The following is a 20,918-nucleotide window of genomic DNA, read 5'->3' on the forward strand; positions in this document are numbered from 1 at the left end:
CAGTCATGCTCAGCGGCAGTTCAGTTGGCGGCAACCAATAAGACCGTTCGTGAGCTCGACGTTCTGTGACTTCCAAGAAGAACGCGACTATCTCGTCAAACACGTCTTTCCCAGACTCGACAAAGCGTGTCACGAACGAGGAACGTACTTCGCGCCGATAGATCTTCGCTGGGGCATCAACGAGTCCCAAAGCAGTCAAGGTCACGTGATCCAACTCTGTCTTGACTACATTCGGAAGTCGTCGCCATTCTTTGTGTGTTTGCTTGGCGAGCGATATGGATCACACCTACCGCCTAATGCGCCTGCAGACCACCCATCTGCTACGTGGTTTGAAAAAAATCTATCGATTGCACAAATGAATGGATTTGAGTGGCTTCGAAGGGAGGAATTCAAACACAAAAGTATCACCGAGTTGGAGGTCATACAAGCTGCGTTTGAGGAGGAAAGCAACGCCGCATGTGCGTATTTCTATATGCGAGATCCTGGAGCTGTAGCCATTCGGTTGCCTTCTGATCTGAGCGACGAGGAGAGGCAAGCAAGACTAGCAGTGTTTGGTGCCGAGAGCGAGTTTGCAGAGAAACAGATGAGTGCGTTGAAGGAGAGAATAGTGAAGAGTCGGTTGGCTGTGAGACGATTTAATACGGTCGAGGAACTCGGGAAGATGTTGTTGGACGATTGGATGACTGTGATTAATAATGAGTATCCACAGTTGGCTGATAGCTTCGCAAACCATGAGGGAGATCTCTTCAGGGAATGGGCAGCTCATGAATCATTTGCTGAGACGAGACGACGAGCATTTGCTCAAACTCCACACATCAGCCGCATCAGTGAGAATCTCACTCATTATGTTGCCAGACTGTCTGATGGAAAAGAGACGAAGACGCAAGTCGTCGTGGTAGAAGGAGAGCGTGGGTGTGGCAAGACGTCGGTTGTTGCCAATTGGATGAAGGCAATTGCAGGAAGTGCACCAGAAATTGCGTTTCTATCTTACTACGTAGGAAGCAGCGCAGCAAGCTCGGATATTCTCAGTTTTCTTCGATACTGCACAGCAGAGATCCGTCGTTTCCACACAGGATCGTACATGACACCGACAGAGGGAGACTCCAATTCAGCGAACACACAAATTGCACTCGAGGCATTTCACGGCGCTCTCAATCTCGGTCCGACCATCATCATGCTCGACGGATTAGAAGAAATGTCAAGTGAAGATTACAAAAACTCCGAGTTGATGTTCCTTCCTGAATCAATGCCAAAGCAATGCTTGTTTGTCATCACCATGGCTGTTGATCATCCAAAGCTTCTCGTCTTGAAACAGAGAAGAGACGTGGAGATACATCAACTGCCATTGCTTAGCAACGATGATGACAAAAAATCAGTGATGCAGCAGCATCTTGTCATGCATAGGAAAGAGCTCAATGAGCATCAATACAAGAAAATCACAAGCTGTGATCTTAGTAGTCGACCTCTCTTCCTGGCTGCGTTAGCCAATGAGATGAGATTATTTGGCAAGTTCAAGGATGTCGACAAGCATCTTGATCATTACTTGAAGTCAACGTCCATCGAGGATCTCTGGTCACGCATAATCTTCCGCTGGTGTCAAGACTACGGTTGGAGTTCGAGCTCTGAATGTGTACTCCCGAAAAGCGGCAATCTCTATGACAACTGGGTGGCAGATCTACTTCGACTGATTGCTGTATCTCGTCATGGTCTCAGTGAACAAGAAATTCTGACTGTTCTCGTACGGCGTGGGTATGACAACAAACATGAGGTGACATCGGCCATGCTCGCTCTCCTTCGATCTGCAGTGATGGATGCATTGTTTGAGAAGCCGGGAGGAATGCTCACCTTCTTTCACAGCCACCTGCAAGAAGCAGTAACAAACAATCTCTTTTCAACATCAAACGGTGACACCACGACCGCTGATCCAAACGTTTACCACAAATTTCTTGTTGATTATTTCACATCTTTGCCTCATTCTCGACGTAGAGCAGAAGAGTTGCCATGGCAACTGTTGGAAGCCAATGAAACAGAGTCTCTGTGCAAGGTGCTGACAGAGCCTGATGTTTTTCTACAACTGACAAGCGATGCCGGGAAGAACCCACTAAAACTAGACTTACTGAAGTATTGGAACGTCTTACATGATGGTGGCTACGATGAGAGCACAGTTTATCTCCACATGTTGAAGACACAACGAAGTCATTTGGCTCCAGTGAAAAACGATGAAGATGTACCCGATAGTTCGGCATCCTCCCAAACTGATGAGTTGGAAAAGCTTGCAGCAACGGGACAAGCAGTTGGGCAATTCCTGGCTGAACGCCATAAGTTCGATGACGCTTTACTTGTCCTTCAGGATGCACTGGAAGACATGAAGCGTTGCCACGAAGAACAACGATACAACCACCTCCTACTAACCGAAATACAGGAAAGCATCGGCCACAGATTCCTCTACAAACTGGAGATACAAGAAGCCGAGAAATGGTACAGCATGGCATTGGAAACAGTCGCTCTAATTGAGTCGAAAGGCCAACGTGAATACGAGCTGCAAGGCCGGATACTTAATGCATTAGGTCAGCTGTATGCACGAGGCAATAAGACAGAAGACGCTGAAGTATGTTTGAAGCAAGCCGCAGAGTACATGACAGCAGCTGAGTCGACTCCGGGGTTAGCGACCGTCGACTATAATTTGGGTATTTTGCGATCGCGACAAAAGCTTTTCAACGAGGCAGAGACACACCTCCGACAAGCGGTCACTACACGAGAGCGTTGGTTCGGAATGAGTCATTTCTTTGTCGCCGAAGTGTTGAACGAACTAGCTGGACTACTCGTGTCTCGCCACTGGTTGAAACGAGACCCGTGGTTGGCTAAGGAAGCATTGGATATGTACAAGAGAGCACTGAACATACGCGAGCTTCATTTAGGAAAATCTCATCTACTTGTAGCGACGACTTTGTTTCACACGGCAAAGCTGCTCGCTCACCCACAGCTGTCTCGTAAAAACGAGGCACTTTGCTATCTAAAGCGAGCATTGGGAATCAGGAAGGAGGTGCTTGGTATGGAACACAAACTAACGAAAGTGATCGCTAGAACAGTGGACGAGGTAGAGAGTGGGACATTTGGCACGAAACAAGGAAACAGACAGAGTGGAACCTCGAACTCTGCTGCAGGAGATAAAGTCCAACAACAACCGAGGCACGAAACAAAGGAGGAGGATGGATGGCAATGCGTACGCAACCGACGGCAGAGCCGAGAAATCCGAAAGGAAGACGGGTTCGTAAGAGATAGAGGCCAAGGAAGACAAGGACGAGGACAAGGAGGAATGGGAAGAGGGAGTGGACCACGACGTGGCAGCGAGCCTTTACCTTTATCAGTTGGACACAAAACAAGCCATGTCATGCGACGAGTCGCCTCTGAGAGTGTCCCACGTTCGTTTTCACGTATCAGTGAGGAGAGCAAAGAAAACGAACGCGCGTTCACCGGACGACGTGGACAATTGAGAGAGCAACAAACGTTTAGGTCTACGTCGGTTGCTCAGCAGGCAAATCAAACCGTGGAAAGCAACAAACCAATATCACACACTGCTGCAGCCCGAGAGCCACCATACCAGCAATCTATTCCCACAGTTGATTCCATACCAGAAGAGAACTGTCACATGTCATCATACGCTCAGCTGGTACACACAAGAAAAGGACGAGGACGAGGCAGCAGACACAAATGAACGTCCTGCCTGTGATGTCATTCGTCATTACACACACAGCCACATATCCACGGACACACTACACTGTATACGCTTATTTTTATGACAACATTTTATACCTTCTATTGCTTCACTTGCTTATGTAGAACTGCCTCGTATTTGTATAGAACTTTGCTCGAAGCTACAGCATGCCATTGCCGCCGTATGTGTTTTCTACACGTTTATATGATACTAGAACGAATTAAAAGTTTAGAAACAACAGAAAACATGCTAAGAAATCATTGCACGGTAACTCACTTTATAAGTTCCGCCATCTTGTGCAGCTTATTACTAGTAAGTATCCCGATCAGCCACGGTGGGCATGAAACTACTTTAGATATCAGGTCAATTAATTAATTAATTAACTCCTAAAATAACCAACTTTTTCAATTTCAAAAAAACATGTGGCCATATTGATATCAATTAAATCATTTTTTATGCTTCACTATTCATTACAATCAAACTGTATAGCAATAAATCGGCATTTCCGGGTTGTCTCTCAATAACTCAATACCTCGTCGTAACAAACGTAATAAGCAAAAGTGATGAAGATACAAACTTGATTGTCAGTCACATCACAAACTGTTTGAATAGCATTCACCCGTTGTGTTGAGCTGACGATCCCGATGCTCCACCGTCTTCTCCACTGTCCATGTCGTCCGAACTGCTGATGTACGGCACAGTGTGAGCAGTGGGTGGTACACGAGGTGGTTCGATCTTGCTGGCCATCTCGGCCAAGTCGGTAAACGAACGAACCGACTGAAAACGAAGGAGGATACACAGTGAGAGGAGACCTGTGGTGTGTAAAGCTGCTTACCGTCAGAGTGGATTTGGTTCTTGATTTTTGCGGCTGGATTGATGATGCTTGAGTGATAGTGGCTCCGTCGTTCCAGCCGGAAATGATGGCTTTGCCATGATGATATCCGACGGCCTATAGAACGGTATGCATGACGACGTTATCGCCAGCCTGTCTGTCTGTCTGCCTATCTCTCAATCTCTCTGCCTGTCTGTTTATCTGTCTGTCCAACCATTTGTCTGTCTGTCTGTCTGTCTGTCTGTCCATCCGTTTGTCTGTCTGTCAGTCCGTTTGTCCATCCATTTGTCCGTCTGTCTGTCCATCCCTTTGTCTGTCTGCCTGCCTGCCTGTCTGTCTGTCTGTCCATCTATTTGTCTGTCTGTCCATCCGTTTGTCTGTCTGTCTCTGTCTGTCCATCTATTTGTCTGTCTGTCTATCCGTTCATCTGTCTGTCAGTCTGTTTGTTCATTCGTTTCTCTGTCTGTCTGTCTGTCCATCCATTTGTCTGTCTGTCTGTCTATCAATTTGCTTGTCTGTCCATCCGTTCATCTGTCTGTCCATCCGTTTGTCTGCCAGTCTGTTTGTTCATCTGTTTGTCTGTCTGTCTGTCTGTCTGTCCATCCACTTGTCTGTCTGTCCATCTATTCGTCTGTCTGTCTGTCCATCTATTCGTCTGTCTGTCTGTCCATCTGTTTGTCTGTCTGTCTGTCCATCTCTTTGTCTGTCTGTCTGTCCATCCGTATGTCTGTCTGTCCGTCCATCTGTCTGTCTGTCTATCTATTTGTCTGTCTGTCTGTCTGTCTATCTATTTGTCCGTCTGTCTGTCCATCCGTTTGTCTGTCTGTCAGTCTGTCCATCCGTCTGACTGTCTACACAAACACTGACCCACTCATACATCACAACCAAACTATTAACACAATAACTCACTTCAATGTCATCATATTGTGCAAATGCCAACGTCTTATATCTAAACAAAACCGTGCAAAACAAACAAAACAAAAATCAACTTTCAATCAGTTTACTTGTCGATTGGCGGCCTCATGTAGAAACAGTCGGTCATTGCCTTCACCTCCTCCAACTGACGATTACCCGACACATAAGCCAAACGTGACTGAATCTCCGCCATGTCTGGAACCTTAACAACAACAACAACAACAACAAAATGACTTAGGCCACTCCAATATGATTCCTTTGTTACAACGTTCGGAAGCCTAGAGATGTGAGTGGGAAATACAGATCATTATTCATGACTGAAAAACCACTTTACTAATGTAGATACAGTAGGACACCACTTATCCGACAGCACGGATTATCCGACGGTACGTGGCTTGTCTGAACTGCGAGGCTGTGCGCACGCTAGGATATACGATTCCTGTGCATACAGTACTGTATCCATGATCCACGTGTCGTCAAATTAAATGTGAAGCTCTAGAAACGGTTCTTCAGTACCTGGAAGAACAACCTGAAGTTTCAGTAAGCACAATGGTCCTACTGAATGGGCTGCTGATGAAAACTGCAGCAAGAAGAGCGAAAGCATTGATGCAGACTAAGATTAGTGGTTACTTTAAGTCTTGACAGTTCCCATTAGTGTTCTCCCTAGTCAAAGAAGTTGTACTGTAATAGTCGTTACATGTACAATTAGATGTTGAGCTTCTTTAAGTCTTCTGCAGTCGTTTTTCAAAATGCGTCAGTTATCGGACATTTTCAGTTATCGGACATCCTTTTGGTCCCATGCCCGTCGAATAAGTGGTGTCCTACTGTACTTTCGACTTAATTAATAATAGCACACACCGTAATACTAATTACTGTATACAAAAATCAATACGTGAAATTTCATGTGGTGGACATAGATATACAGTACAGTACACCTTCGATTATCTGGACAATTTCTGTGTCTCCCGGCCTTTTGCATCAAAGAAACAGACATCGTTCAGCTTTTTCTCGCCACTCTGAGTTGAGTGTGAGTTAAGTTAAATGTTATGTCCAAGAAATAGGTAGCTGTTGATGACTCTTCTGGTGACACAAATGTACAGTAAGTGTGGTGCAATGGCTTAGTTGGTTAGAGAGTCTTCTATGGAGTGTTTACATCCGGGAACTTGCAGAGTTGCAGGTTCAAGACACAGTGATGGCGAGCTATGGCATAATTTCCTTGGGCAAGAAACTCACACACAATTGCCTCTCTTGACTCAGCAGTATAAATGAGTACCTGGTCATTGACTGGGGTGGCAAAGGCCCTGACTGCAACAGAGTCCATCAGCCACTGGGGTCCTGGTGGGACTTCAGGTGCCCACACCACAGTTGGTGTCGCAGTTGGTGTTCCTGCGAGTACCTGGCCAGGCTCAGGAGATTGCTTAGCACGGCCCATAGCTCCTGCATAGTGCACAGTTGGCTGGGGAGGGGGGCCTAACCGAAACGAACGGCAGCTCCTTATCCATTTGCCAAGTGTGGAAACAGAATGTGGTCTTGTACAGTGAGTGTAATCAGTTCATATTTATCAACTTTTGATTATCCAGACTTCTAACCTGTCCGGATAATCGAGAGTGTACTGTACAGAGTACAATGTTAGAATTGACTTCATAACGAAACTGAAAAACAACAATAATAAAATGATCCGTAAATACTATAGTCTGTTGCTTCTTGATAGACAGAAGATGCGAGTAAGTTTCGCACTGATGGTATTGCTAAGTCTGGTAGAGAGGTAAATGGATGCTAACACCACAGTATGTGTATACACATTTGGGGTCAAAATTGATGTAAATGAATGTCAAAATAAACACGTGATTCAATAATGAATAAAAGCGAGAGACTAATGAAGTCAGACAACAGGAAACGGGAACGAGGAATCATATTGGAGTGGCCTTACAATTCAATGCAATGAGGATACACTTGGATTGCATAATGGCACACACACACACACACACACACACACACACACACACACACACACACACACACACACACATGAAGGCATTGTGATTGCCTTGATTGGTGACGACCATATGTTCCACCTCTTGAAGAGAAGCCACCATCCGGATAGAGTGTCGCCGTAGTTTGTCAGGTTGCTGTCGTCGACGGCTCCAACGTCTATGGCTATGACTGTCTTTGCACCGTGACTTCTCATTACATCGGCTGTGAAATAATGATGAACAGAAATGAACGAGATGAAATGACGCGTTCTGTCTGTCTATCCATCTCTCTGACTGTCTGTCCATCTGTCTGTCTGTCTGTCTGTCTGTCTGTCTATCTCTCTGTCTGTCTATCTCTCTGTCTGTTTGTCTGTCTATCTGTCTGTCTGTCTGTGTGTGTGCATGTATCTGTCCACCTACCTGACATCCTGTCTGCCTAACAAGTCTAGCTCAAAGCTCGACATTTTACCAGGCAAATTGTTCACATAGCCTCCATCCACAAGCAAATGACCGTCGTCAGGATCACACAGTGGTGGCATATAACCAGCCAAGGACATACTTGCCCTCACATACGGCCATATCGTCCCCAGCTGATGCACACGAGGTTTTGATGTATTCAAGTCCGTTGTCATGCAGAAATATGGCAGCCACAAATCCTAAAATAGAAAACAATCATGAAACCATGCAACAACTCGTTTCTCAGGAAGACTGACATTACCTCAATCCTCTTCTCTCCAAACATGTCTCGTATTAGTTTGTTCAGTGCACCACCTGAAACAAGAAGCTTGTCAACAAAATGTAATAAACACATTTACAAATACAAAAATTACATAAATTATGTATAATTTTTTAAATGTAAATACATACTTGATGATGAAACTCCAACTGAAACGAATTAAAGTGAGTAAGAATTTTGCAAGCCCAGACAAAATCTCTCGTCTTCAAATTGTGTCTGTGTGTGTGTGTGTGTGTGTGTGTGTGTGTGTGTGTGTGTGTGTGTGTGTGTGTGTGTGTGTGTGTGTGTGTGTGTGTGTGTGTGTGTGTGTGTGTGTGTGTGTGTAGAAAGCACAGGAATATGCAGTAACTTGCCAGTTGCACAACTGCCATTGGCCCAATAAGATTGCCACAAAACCTGGCACTAGCATTTTCATTAAAAACTGACAGACAGCACTCGTCATGTCATGGTACCCTCATAGGACAATGCACCTCAGCCTCACGCGCACCTCTTAGCAGCACCGCTATTGGTCCATAACTGTCTACTTATCAAGATAAACCATGCTAAGGCCATTCCACATACCCACTGCTTCCAATGTTTATCAAGTCATTACAAAATTTTATCCCCAAAATTACAATACTAAGTATAATATTTTTGACCTTGAAAATTGCTGTAAGTCGGGGATTTTGCCTTTACACATGCACATGAAACATTGTCAGTCATGGCTACTAGATGGAAGTCTGCAGCTGAAGATGGCAACTCAGCGAACAAGTGAGCGACTTCTTCTCAACTACGACTCTGATTTCATACCAAAATGCCAGTATAACTTTCTGTGTGATATACTGCTTCTGTAGAGAGTCAACTGGTGGAAAACTTTTGCAGCAGTATTGTGGTGAGCGTCGTTGAACTGAGAATTGAATGGTTTGATAGAATAATTAAACAAATAATTAATTGAAAATGACTGATATCGCAATTCAACACTTCAAAAACTTATGTGATTCAAAGTAAAATTCAAAATTATTTTTGGAGCCTTGAAAAGAGTTAGTCTCAAAAATATTAGAAGCAGTAGCCTGAAAGGTACATGCATACATACATACCGTACATGCAGATAAACAAAAAACAAATAAACAAACGAACAAATACGCAAACACCAAAAGGACAAATTGTATATACTTTATTAAAAGAACCACGCCCACTCTAATTTTAGATGCAGTATAAGATGCTTTGCTTCATGTACTGTTGTCACGAAATGCTCAGGCACACAAAGGGACAAAGTGGGTTATCTCTCTGACTTAGTTCACTGTGCTTGACCACATGATAGCTATATATATATATATATATATATATATATATATATATATATATATATAGCTGTGTAAATGCTCTTGTCTTTACCAACAGCTACTGACTGACATAGTAGGGAGTGCATGACAACCAACGTTGATCTTGGTACAATGGAGTACTTCTGTTACAATTAAGTTCATGCCTACCATATGGCAGTCTTTGCCTACCTGTTTCCCTCAAACAACTTCCCATTTTGCAACATACAAGTCCATCGTCTTCATAGCTAATCGCTGCCTACTCATGCAGTAAAGCACGGTGGGTCTGTACTAAGCAGAAACCAAGGCATGGCGCAACGCAGCACATTTGTATGCTGGGGACAACCAAACGTTGTACCCAGAGGACCTGGGTACGAGGCTAGAGACAACGCTGAAACAATAATCGCCGAATGCTGCAACAGTACATTACTGTTACTGAATTCCTTACTCTCTGTCATTCGTACACACAAAGTTATCACACCAAACGTGACAGTAACTCAACTAATAGTCAATACAAGCAGTAACTATGGTGTTTTAATGCAAGCCAAATATACTAACAATATACACAGTTGCGTAGCCGTTTAACGTTTAACTGACCTGTAAACATGGCAGTAATTGGATACGTCAGATCAAACAGTTTGTCCAACTTCGCCGCCATTCTCTAAACACATTTCAATCTTAACACACTAATTAACTAATACTGCATCATTCCTAACCTTCGACCACGGACGGATGAGTTCCCGTAGTTTGTCTGCATCCTGGTTTTGACCATATAATCCTCCAATGAAAGCTCCGATGCTCGTGCCGCCAACCATATCAAATTGTATCCCATATTCTTCAAGAGCTTTGAGTATTCCCACATGAGCAAAGCCCCTACAAGAAGGTAGACAATGATTAGAGTTAAATTTCACACAAATAAGAGCATCAAATAATAATTTTTTACAGTGATTGATGCTTTCAGTCTTTGCTCCAGTGTGTGTGTGCGTGTGTGTGTGTGTGTGTGTGTGTGTGTGTGTGTGTGTGTGTGTGTGTGTGTGTGTGTAGTGTGTGTGCGTGGATTTGTGTGTGTGTGTGTGTGTGTGTGTGTGTGTGTGTGTGTGTGTGTGTGTGTGTGTGTGGTGTGTGCGTGGATTTGTGTGTGTGTGTGTGTGTGTGTGTGTGTGTGTGTGTGTGTGTGTGTGTGTGTGTGTGTGGTGTGTGCGTGGATTGTGTGTGTGTGTGTGTGTGTGTGTGTGTGTGTGTGTGTGTGTGTGTGTGTGTATGTGTGTACGTCTACATGCACATCTGTTTAACTTCATGTTTCTATATAATTCCATCTGTTGCAGTTGCTTACTTTGCTCCTCCTCCTCCTAACACAAGACCAATAGACGTGCCTGTCAGATGGCGAGCAAGACGAGCGAAATCAGACCGTCTGCAAACAACATACAAATGAAACAAGCTTGAAGTCAACCAGCTCTCGACAGTTTACTGCACCCATCAGATTCCGCTAATTTCTTTCTTGTCAAACGCTGCAAAATCAAATATTCTAATTCATCAATAGAAAGATTTCCTAACATAATTTCATGTAATCTATCTGTCAACATACCGGAGATGGATCTCCCTGTAGAATCCTGTCAGGACATCTAATCTACAACAACAACCGGTTCGTTAGCAAATCGACAATCAAGGCAACCACAATATTTCAATAATAAATATTTCAACCATTTCATACATGATAGTGGGCCGAGCACCAGCCACGTGCAGCTAACCAATCAAGTGTTCCACACGGACCGGGACTGTCTTTTCGATGCAGCAGAACGAGTTCCTTTTGAGCCCGCACTGAGATATGTTCCAACTGCGACTCAATCTGAATGATCCAAAAGCAAGACAAGATTACTGAGTAGCACAAAGAATACAAACTAATAATGTGTTCTTTTAACTTTTCGAAGTCGCACAGTAAAACATAAGATAGTTACACTTATCTTAAAACATCAATATTCACAAACCTCCCTTCACTATTATAATAACTTCTCAATGTGTTTGTTTGTGTTTGTATGCATGTTTGTGTATGTGTTTGTTTGTTTGTGTTTGTTTGTTTGAGTGTTTGAGTTTGTTTGTTTGTGTGTTTGTTTGTGTGTTTATAACTGTTTGTTTGTTTGTGTGTTTGTTGTGTGTTTATAACTGTTTGTTTGTTTATGTATTTGTTGTGTGTTGTTTGTGTGTTTGTTTGTTTGTGTATTTGTTGTGTGTATATAACTGTTTGTTTGCTTGTTGTGTGTTTGTTTGTTTGTTTGTGTTTGTTTGTTTGCATGTGTGTTTTTGTGTGTGGATTTGTTTGTTTATGGATTTGTTTGTTTGTTGATTTGTTTGTTTGTGTGTGTTTATTTGTGTGTGCATTTGTTTGTTTGTGTGTGTGCTTGTTTGTGTTTGTACGTGTGTGTTTGTATGTGTGTGTTTATTTGTGTGTGGATTTGTTTGTTTATTCGTGTGTTTATTTGTGTGTGTGTGTGTGTGTGTGTGTGTGTGTGTGTGTGTGTGTGTGTGTGTGTGTGTGTGTGTGTGTGTGTGTGTGTCAGTGTGTACACCTGTTATCCAACTAAAGTTAGTGAACATGCAAAACATACTGCACCTCTCCTGGAGCCGGATCTGAATCCGCAAGACCAACAATCAATATACAGTCTGCCTAAATCACAACCCATAACAAACACCTTATTACTAAATAACACCAGTCATTACAGACTTGTCGGATGCAGCGATGAGTCCACGGTGACATAGAAAATTCAGTCTGATAAAGAACAATACGATGGTTGTCCTCCTGCTGCCCTAACCAATTCAATAGTCGATATTCTTGCATGCTGTACAAGCAAAGTGAATCAGATGACATCAAAAACAGTGTTGTGGTGTGTTGTACCTGTCAAATGCTTGAACACCAAACCTATCGAGCACCAGCTGTTTGGTCAGACGCAAACTGGTTTCTGCATGAAATAGAGATGACAAAAATCACACAAATACAAATTCCGTATTAATAAATTGATTTAACAGCATCTGCCTTCAGCTTTATTGATGAACTGTGGTGAGTGTGTGTGTGTGTGTGTGTGTGTGTGTGTGTGTGTGTGTGTGTGTGTGTGTGTGTGTGTGTGTGCGTGTGTCTGTTCTGGTTAGTACCTATAGTATTGAGTGCCATGTTAAGCTCTCGAGTGAAGCTATCCAATGGTACATCACTCGACACAGGAACAACGGCTACAGTTGTGAGGTTGACAGTTTGAGGACGATCTCCTAATAGTGGTTCCTCTGCAGACAGAATAACAAAGCTGAAGAATAGCTACACAGCCAGCCAAAAACCAAACAGACAGACAAACAGATACACAGACAAACAAACAAATGGACAAACAAACAATTAGGCAAACAGACAGGCAAACAAATGGATAGACAGACAGACAACAGACAAACAAATACAAACAAACAAACAGACAGACAAACAAATAGACAGACACAGACAAACAAACAAACAGACAGACAGACAGACAAACAAAAAACAGACAGACAGACAGACAGACACAGACAAACAAACAAACACAGACAGACAAACAAACAAACACAAACAGTCAAACAGACAGACAGACAAACAGACAGACACACAAACAAACAGACAAACAACAAACAACCGGACAGACAAACAAACAAACACACAGACAGTCAAACAGACAGACAGACAGACAAACAGACAAACAAACAGACAGACAACAAACAAAAAACAGACAGCCAAACAAACAAACACACAGTCAAACAGACAGACAGACAGATAGACAAACAGACAAACAAACAGACAGACAACAAACAAACAGACAGACAAACAAACACACAGACAGTCAAACAGACAGACAGACAAACAAACAGACAGACAACAAACAAAAACCAGACAGACAAACAGACAGACAAAGTAACAAACAGACAGACAAATAGACAGACAACAAACAAACACACATACATACAGACAGACGAACTAACACAGAGATAGACAAACAAACAAACAAACAGACACATATACAAACAAACATACAAACATAAAATACTACTCGACTTACGCATTACTCTACTTCCTTTCTGGTATGTAAACAACAATTTATTTCCAAGCAGATGAATCAAATGTGTGACAACCTACAACAACATGCAACTTCACACTCGACCACACATCCCCCAACCATCAACCCCTCACCTGCGGATGTTTCCGTTTGATCGTATTGAGCAACCCGTCCGGTATCTGAGCCAACTCCGTGTCTCTCACCGCATGAACAGTCGTAGCTCTCTCAGAATGTGTCAGCAGTTCGACCTAAAAGTGCTCGGTATGCTCAACTTGATCAATACAAGTCAAGCAACAAGTGTTGTATCGTATGCACACAAAAATGTTGTATTGTCTGTTTGTTTGTCTGTCTGTCTGTCCATCCGTCTGTCTGTCTGTCTGTCTGTCTGTCCATCCGTCTGTCTGTCTGTCTGTCCATCCATCTGTCTGTCTGTTTGTCTGTCCATCCGTCTGTCTGTCTGTCAGTCATTTTTCTGTTGGCTGAGCCTGCGTGTAGTTATGTGTTGCTGATTTTGTTTATTCTCATAATTCTGTATGTTTTCTGTTGATTTTTGTTTGTGTGTACAGTTTGCATTGTAGTAGTTGTTCATAGCTGTATGTCGTTTGCACCAGATTCCTGTGTACAATGCAAATAATATCAGTGTTTTTCTTACAATACATTTTATGTGTAAGTGTATGTAAGTTTTGCCTCCCTGTAACGCAAGCCCTTTGTCTAAACCAGGTGTGTTTGTGTCACAGGTTCTAAAGTCCGTTCAAAAGAACGAAGAGCCCATGGGAAAATTTCCAGATCTAGAGAAGTAGAGCACCTACATAGTTGATTTGCATATCGTTCAAAAGCACGTGATTAGGAGGGGCCAGATCTCTAAACAAAGCAACGCTTTTGATCCTGATTACTGCACTAGGACGTGCTTCGTGCCACTGGCACGCCTTAGGTCCGCCTAGATGCTTGCAACAAAGAATACCGACAGGAACCAGGCGTGTTGTGATCTTGATTGGCCGTAGCTTCAAACGATGCTTCCCATGGGGCTCTCCACTCTCTGAATGGACTTTAACAGGTAGATGACTGATTCAAACTGATTTTATTATACTTGAAATAAACCATTTTTATTTGATGCCGCATTTACTTGAGGTGAAACCCTTGCATTTCATACTGCATTTCATCCTATGGTTCACTTCAGAGAGGTCCCTGTTGCTGTTACATTCCAATCAGCTTAAAATACTAGAGTACACACACACACACACACACACACACACACACACACACACACACACACACACACACGCACACAGTGTTCTCGACAGTATGGTCAGTACCGTCAAAATGACCGTTGGGAGAGGGAAGGGATGTTTGGAGTGGAGAAAACAGCATTTATTGAAGACCGTTGGGACAGAATTGGAAAGCCTTAGCATGCATAGTGTGGGATCATTAGACATTTAGTGGTCTTGATGGTCCCAAAGTTGCTACAGAACAATACATATTCTGATGTCAGACATCTAGTAATCTTAGGGAGTCCATGGTCTCCTTGTTGGTGTTTGAGGTGAATTCCTGTTGACCTTTCACACAAGAAGTGCTAGTGAGTGACTGTGGTTGCACCAGGTGTTCTACTAATTACTGTTTATCTTCAATCTCATGTTTTGTACTCTACACCCTTACTCTTTTAGGTCAGCTCCAAGTCAACTTGTCACTGTATATTATCTGTCTGTCTGTCTGTGTTATGTTGCATTTGACTCTAATACAACTAGAGAACAGATAAAGTAATTTTATGATGTCATCACCAAATATGTCTGCATCAAACATTTGATGATGTCATTAATGATGTCATTATATTTAATAACGTCATATTGACGATTGGTAAAAATCCTGGCAAGAACAGTGTAATATATATATATATATATATATATATATGTAATTATGTCGTGCTCAACCAGACCAGTCTGGTTCGTCGGTCTCTTGTAAGCACCGGAGGCGAACCCTGCATCAGAGGTGCTTAGACCATCATGGCTATATTATGAATTTATTATTACTTGTAATTTATTATTATTATTTAAATATCAATGATTTCTGTATGTATGTTCACTCACCACTCCGACTGAGTCTCCTTTCCCGTACTCGGCCACAATCTCTTTCTCGCCGTTTTCCCGTTTCACGACGCTTCGTAGTCGTCCGCTCAACACAATGTTGCAATTCGTCGCACGCTCTCCTTGCCTATGATACAACACACCAGAATTTGATTTCCCTGATTGAAGTATGCCACACTGTGATGGGTGAACCTGTAGAGTGCTTTGCCTGCTTGCAGCTGCATCCAGTCTAGCGCGTAGTCTATTTGTCTGACAAAGTTGCAACTTCTTTGAATGAACATATAGGCGACGCTCAGCACAGCACGTGGGTGGTCGCGCAAAAGACTGTCACATCGGAAAATTGAAATTCAATTGAACAAATATTACTTGACATTAAATTTTTATAAAAATGTATTTTGTAGTATCAGTTCTAAATGGTATGGTGGCTAGTTGCAATTTAAATATCTGTTTATGTTTCTATATTTGTCTATATGTCTGTTTGTCTGTCTGTCTGTCTGGCTGTCTGTTTGTCAATTTCATTTATTGAAACACAAACTCTACGTTACATTTCTAACACTAAATACAAGCAATTTACTGAGTTTAGCTTTAGTTTAATGCAAACTACTTCGATAGTCTCTATTGTGTATGTTCTCATCTAGTTCTCCAGGGAAGACACGTGTCAGCTTATGGAGATGACTTTAGAGTTACGTCTGTTTGTCTGTCTGTCTGTCCATCTGGCAATGCATATATTTCCATTACAATAAAATTTCCATCAAACTCTAAAAGTAAACCTAAAGTCCACTACATAATAATTACTACATAATACATTAGCCCCATATGGGGGGGATAAAACTTCAAAGAAGCTACTTAACTACAAGTCTGTCTGTCCATCTGTCCATCTGTCTGGTGTGTGTGTGTGTGTGTGTGTGTGTGTGTGTGTGTGTGTGTGTGTGTGTGTGTGTGTGTGTGTGTGTGTGCATTTGTCAAGCAAGTCGGATGCGTGGAAATTGTGCATGGCATATGGCATCTTGTTTGGGACACCTAGCTAGGATGCCAGACCATAGAATACCAAAATCAACCTCATTTGGTTGGTTGCCTCAGGCCCGCCCCAGATGTGGTCCAAAGAAGAGATGGAGAGGTATGATGAGAAGAGATTTTAAAGACATTGAAGTATCAGAGAAGGAATGGTATGACGAGGCTGTGAGGTCAAGAGCAGGCTGGAGTACACTGTGTCGTGATGGTTTGGAATGTTAGATAGAGAGAATGGGGACATGTGCTCTGATGGCAGTCAGGGATGTGACGTGTGAGGTGTGCTCCAGGACCTTTAGAAGACAGAGTGATAAGGCAACACACAATTAAGTGTATGGGAGATAGAAGGAAACCTATAAGGAACAACAGGGTGCAATCCAATGTTCAGATTGTTTCAAATGGTTCAGACGTAAAAGAGGATTGACAGTTCACATAGAATTCTAGCAAGCACAATATTCATTCATCAGACTTGTTGCCTCTTGGAGGCGAGCGTGACCGTTTTATGGTAGCATTTGAACAGGACAGGACAGGACAGGTGTGTGTTTGTATGTGTTATCCATGCATCTGTCCATGGTGTCTATGTTTATCCACATGTCTATCCATGTCATTGCCTACATGTATGTATATAAATGTCATACCGATAGAAATTAGCCTTGGTGATTATTAACAAACTTGCTTGCTGCCGAACACGAATAGTAAAAAAGCTCGGCTCTCCAGTAACAACTGCTAACTCTCCAGCAAGCTCGTCGTGCTCAACGGCATACATGAAACGCTACACAAAGAGAATCCTTACATGCAACAAATAGAACGACAAACAAACATGTACACACCTCTTCAGTCTTATCTACAGCCAGTTGGACGACTTCTAATGATCCAGATAGAACAAACAGAAGAGAAGAATCCTGCAAGAGTCGACATTACAACCACATAGAAATGCCGTCGGTGTTTGTGTTTACCAGACTTCCTTCCTTCACGATAACCTTCCTTTCTGGGAGATTTGACAGCGAACAGATTCCCGCTAGGAAATGATCGTCCTAAGCAGCAAAGTTCGATACTCATGAAGTCACCAAACAAATAAATGCAGCAAAATGAATCGAAAGTCAAGTAGTAATGTGTGGTGAGAAATTGTTAATACAAACTCTCATGGTCTTTTGAACAACAAAACTGATGATACGTTATAGTCTTGTAACCAAAAATATTGACAAACAACAACAAATGTCTGCACACACGCACACACACACACACACACACACACACACACACACACACACATCATATTAGAGTGTGTGCATGTGTGTGTGGTATGTGTGTGTGTGTGTGTGTGTGTGTGTGTGTGTGTGTGTGTGTGTGTGTGTGTGTGTGTGTGTGTGTGTGTGTGTGTGTGTGTGTGTGTGTGTGTGTTACGCAAGACTCACAGTTTGTAGTCTTGTGTACCAAAAATACTAACAAACAATAACAAATGTCTGCAGCATCATCACAAAACCAATTTTAAAACGTTCACAGCCTCGTTGTATCTGTATCTGCAACTATATCTCTGACTCTCCGGCCCACATTATGATCACTTACTGCATCTGACAGTTGGATTGCCTTTGCCAGTCGCTGTACAGCTGCCTTTAGTGCAGGATCTGATTCTTCCGGTGATGGAACCTGCTCAACGTCTGTCTCCTCTTGCATCACAAACACTTCGCGTTCGTCTTCATTCGACTCGGACTCGTCCCCCAGTTGAAACTTTCCAGTGCTGCCCACATCGCTAACATGTCCGACTGACAGCGTCTCTTTCAGTCGACATCGCAATCCTGCCTTTTCATACGCCAATTCAAAGTCCGATCCCGAGCTTGCAACCAAGAGATCCGGATGGCTGCCTCGTATTGTGTTGTTGTCTTCATGTTGTGTTCCTTGAGAAAGGTTTTGGAGTTTGTTTATTTCGATAGGAACGGAGATTGAACGTTGACGGTCACTTAGTGATGGGAGAGGTTGATCGTTGATTGGATAAGCTGCTGGAGCATTTGGATGTGACATGTTGATTGTGGGAGACGCTGTTAACACGAGGGTTGTACAGAATCGTACACATTTGAGCAGATAAATAATTAGTGATTAGACAGATGAACATGAAGAATGTATATGTTCAAGACAAAGACATAAATAATATACAAGAATGTCCATAATATACACACATGCAAACAGACACACAAACAAAAAGACAAACAGACTGATAGGCTGACAAACAACTAGCAAACAAGAAATTAACAAACAAACACACACAGGCAAAAACAAACAAAGAAACAACAAATAGACAAGCAGACAGACAAACACAAACAAACAAACTAACAACAAACAGACAGTCTGAGACAGAAAAAGGACAGACACTGTCTGAGACAGACAGACAACAAACAAACAAACAGATACAGAGAAACAGATAGACAGGCACAAACAAAAAGCAGACAAACACACACAACAAACAAACAAACAAACAAACAAATAGACAGAGAAACAGATAGACAAACACTAAACAAACAGACTAGTCTGATAGCAAAGACAAACAACAAACAGATACACAAAGAAACAGATAGACAAACACAAACAAACAAAACAAACAAACAGATAGACAGAGAACAGATAGACAAACACAAACAAACAGATAAACAGAAAACAGATATACAAACACAAACAAACAAAACAAACAGATAGACAGAACAGATAGATAAACACAAACAAACAAAACAAACAAACAGATAGACAGAGAACAGATAGACAGAGAAATAGACAGACAAACACAAAGAGACAGACAAACACAAAGAGACAGACAAACACAAAGAGACAGCCAAACACAAACAACAACAAACAGATAGACAAAGAAACAGATAGACAAACACACACAACAAACAGACACATAAACAAACACAAAGAGACAGACAAACTCAAGGAGACAAACAAACACAAACAAACAAACAGATAGACGGAGACAAACAAACACAAACAAACAAACAGATAGACAGAGAAAGACAAACAAACACAAACAGACAGACAAACACAAACAGATAGACAAAGAAACAGAGACAAACACAAACAAACAGATAGACAGAGAAAGATAAACAAACACAAACAGACAGACAAACACAAACAACAAACAGATAGACAGAGAAACAGATAGACAAACACAAACAAACATACATACATTCCTATGCCATCCTTACTCTGATCAATATCCCTCTCAGGTTCAGTATCTGATGACTCCTCACCCTCACTCTCACCTGGCAAGTCAAACACCGCTCTCCGACCAGCATGACTCTCAGTACCCTCAAAATGAGTACCAACAGTCGACTTCTGGGTACTCCCAACTTCCTACATTCAAATCTCGTGTCAAGCATTAGAAAATCTCAACACAAAAACGTCCAACCGATTTAATTAGTTCGCTGCTTAGTCCCAGATACTTGTGTAATGCAAGGAAAGTTACACGTTGAAGACGCAACAAGATAATCTAAATGGAAGTGAAAGAGATGGTCAGATGTATGGCATGTGCTGAGTACATGAAGTCTGTCACCTGAACGAATCGTACAAGAGAGTCTGGATATTTAGAAAAGAGATACTTGAATGCGCTCGCTGGCAGCCTGAGAGTAAACGTGACAATAGACAGAAAGCATGTATTGCAGGTTTGGTGTGGTGTGTGTGTGTGTGTGTGTGTTGTGTGTGTGTCTGTCTGTGTGTGTGTGTGTGTGTGTGTGTGTATGTTTGTTTGTGTGTGTGTGTGTCTGTGTTTGTTTGTTTGTGTGTACATGTGTGTGTGTGTGTCATGTGTGTCCATGTTTTATTCACTTCAGAACTGTGGTCGTCTCGACAGCTCGTGCTGAAACACTGACAGGAGCCGAGTGTCCAGTGAGCACATCCAGAATACTCAACAAACTGTGAATACTCTCTCCAGTACAGATATCCTTCAAGCAGTGCTCTGATCCATCCTAATACACAACAAAAAATCATAACAATAACCACAAAACTACACACAGACACAGACACAGACACAGACACCAAACCTTGTCCTGTAAGAACACACTGAGTCGCCCACTTTGTACCACATAAATACTTTCATCGATCTAAATATTTTCAATTATCCAAACACCCGATCATCAAGACAACAAATTGAAAGCAGTCCAACCTGTCCGTTGGGAAGAATTCCGGCACCGGCTGGAATCAGTTTTGTCTCCATGTGTTTGCACAACTCAACAAACAGTGGTGTCTCAAAGTGACCAAACACACTGCACAACACAAAGGAATACAGTGAAGTGAATTTTTAAAACCCTGTGTGTG

At 42.3% G+C, this 20,918-nt stretch overlaps 3 protein-coding genes across 6 annotated transcripts in view; 1 reads left to right on the forward strand and 2 right to left on the reverse strand.

Annotated features, from left to right (window-relative positions):
• Nucleotides 1–4,026, forward strand: part of LOC134191232 (tetratricopeptide repeat protein 41-like) — a 4,117-nt gene extending 91 nt beyond the window's left edge. Inside the window, exon 1 of the mRNA XM_062659829.1 lies at nt 1–4,026. This exon is cut by the window's left edge and continues 91 nt beyond it. Within this exon, the coding sequence (XP_062515813.1) occupies nt 1–3,715 (3,715 nt within the window). The 3' untranslated portion in view covers nt 3,716–4,026.
• A 120-nt stretch (nt 4,027–4,146) lies between these two features.
• On the reverse strand, nt 4,147–20,861 carry LOC134190520 (patatin-like phospholipase domain-containing protein 6). 4 transcript variants are annotated; one of them, XM_062658974.1, is made up of 31 exons: nt 20,767–20,861; nt 20,645–20,704; nt 20,430–20,569; nt 20,158–20,224; nt 20,014–20,094; nt 19,811–19,958; nt 18,183–18,652; nt 17,573–17,650; nt 17,447–17,518; nt 17,255–17,388; nt 15,801–15,932; nt 15,612–15,735; nt 13,665–13,778; nt 13,534–13,606; nt 12,614–12,739; nt 12,360–12,423; nt 12,189–12,303; nt 12,078–12,131; nt 11,181–11,315; nt 11,055–11,096; nt 10,943–10,977; nt 10,803–10,880; nt 10,186–10,342; nt 10,067–10,130; nt 8,154–8,206; nt 7,905–8,091; nt 7,510–7,658; nt 5,552–5,664; nt 5,457–5,496; nt 4,551–4,664; nt 4,147–4,492 (listed from the first exon to the last, which is right to left on the reverse strand). In XM_062658974.1, exons 1-31 carry the CDS (start codon nt 20,815–20,817, stop codon nt 4,331–4,333), a joined length of 3,432 nt encoding a protein of 1,143 aa, XP_062514958.1. In that variant the 5' UTR covers nt 20,818–20,861; the 3' UTR covers nt 4,147–4,330. The 4 variants fall into 4 exon arrangements, 2 of the variants coding, with proteins under 2 accessions (XP_062514958.1, XP_062514957.1); XM_062658973.1 differs by having other exon boundaries at nt 7,538–7,658; nt 7,856–8,091; XR_009971644.1 differs by lacking the exon at nt 4,147–4,492 and having other exon boundaries at nt 4,565–4,664; nt 7,538–7,658.
• A 40-nt stretch (nt 20,862–20,901) lies between these two features.
• LOC134190834 (cyclin-dependent kinase 4 inhibitor C-like) overlaps nt 20,902–20,918 on the reverse strand; it is a 4,043-nt gene continuing 4,026 nt past the window's right edge. The window contains exon 10 of the mRNA XM_062659356.1: nt 20,902–20,909. Coding sequence (XP_062515340.1) covers nt 20,902–20,909 — 8 coding nt within the window. The remainder of the gene's footprint in view (nt 20,910–20,918) is intronic.

The sequence above is a fragment of the Corticium candelabrum genome, chromosome 15 (assembly GCF_963422355.1).
Source record: "Corticium candelabrum chromosome 15, ooCorCand1.1, whole genome shotgun sequence".
NCBI lineage: Eukaryota > Metazoa > Porifera > Homoscleromorpha > Homosclerophorida > Plakinidae > Corticium > Corticium candelabrum.

Coding starts and splice junctions, on each gene's coding strand:
- LOC134190520 (XM_062658973.1), bottom strand. CDS start 20,817: ATGGAGACAAAACTGATTCCAGCCGGTGCCGGAATTCTTCCCAACGGA. Junction 11,316..12,077: donor CAGATCCGGCTCCAGGAGAG/GTGCAGTATGTT, acceptor TGGATCATTCAG/ATTGAGTCGCAGTTGGAACA. Junction 4,493..4,550: donor GAACCAAATCCACTCTGACG/GTAAGCAGCTTT, acceptor CTTCGTTTTCAG/TCGGTTCGTTCGTTTACCGA.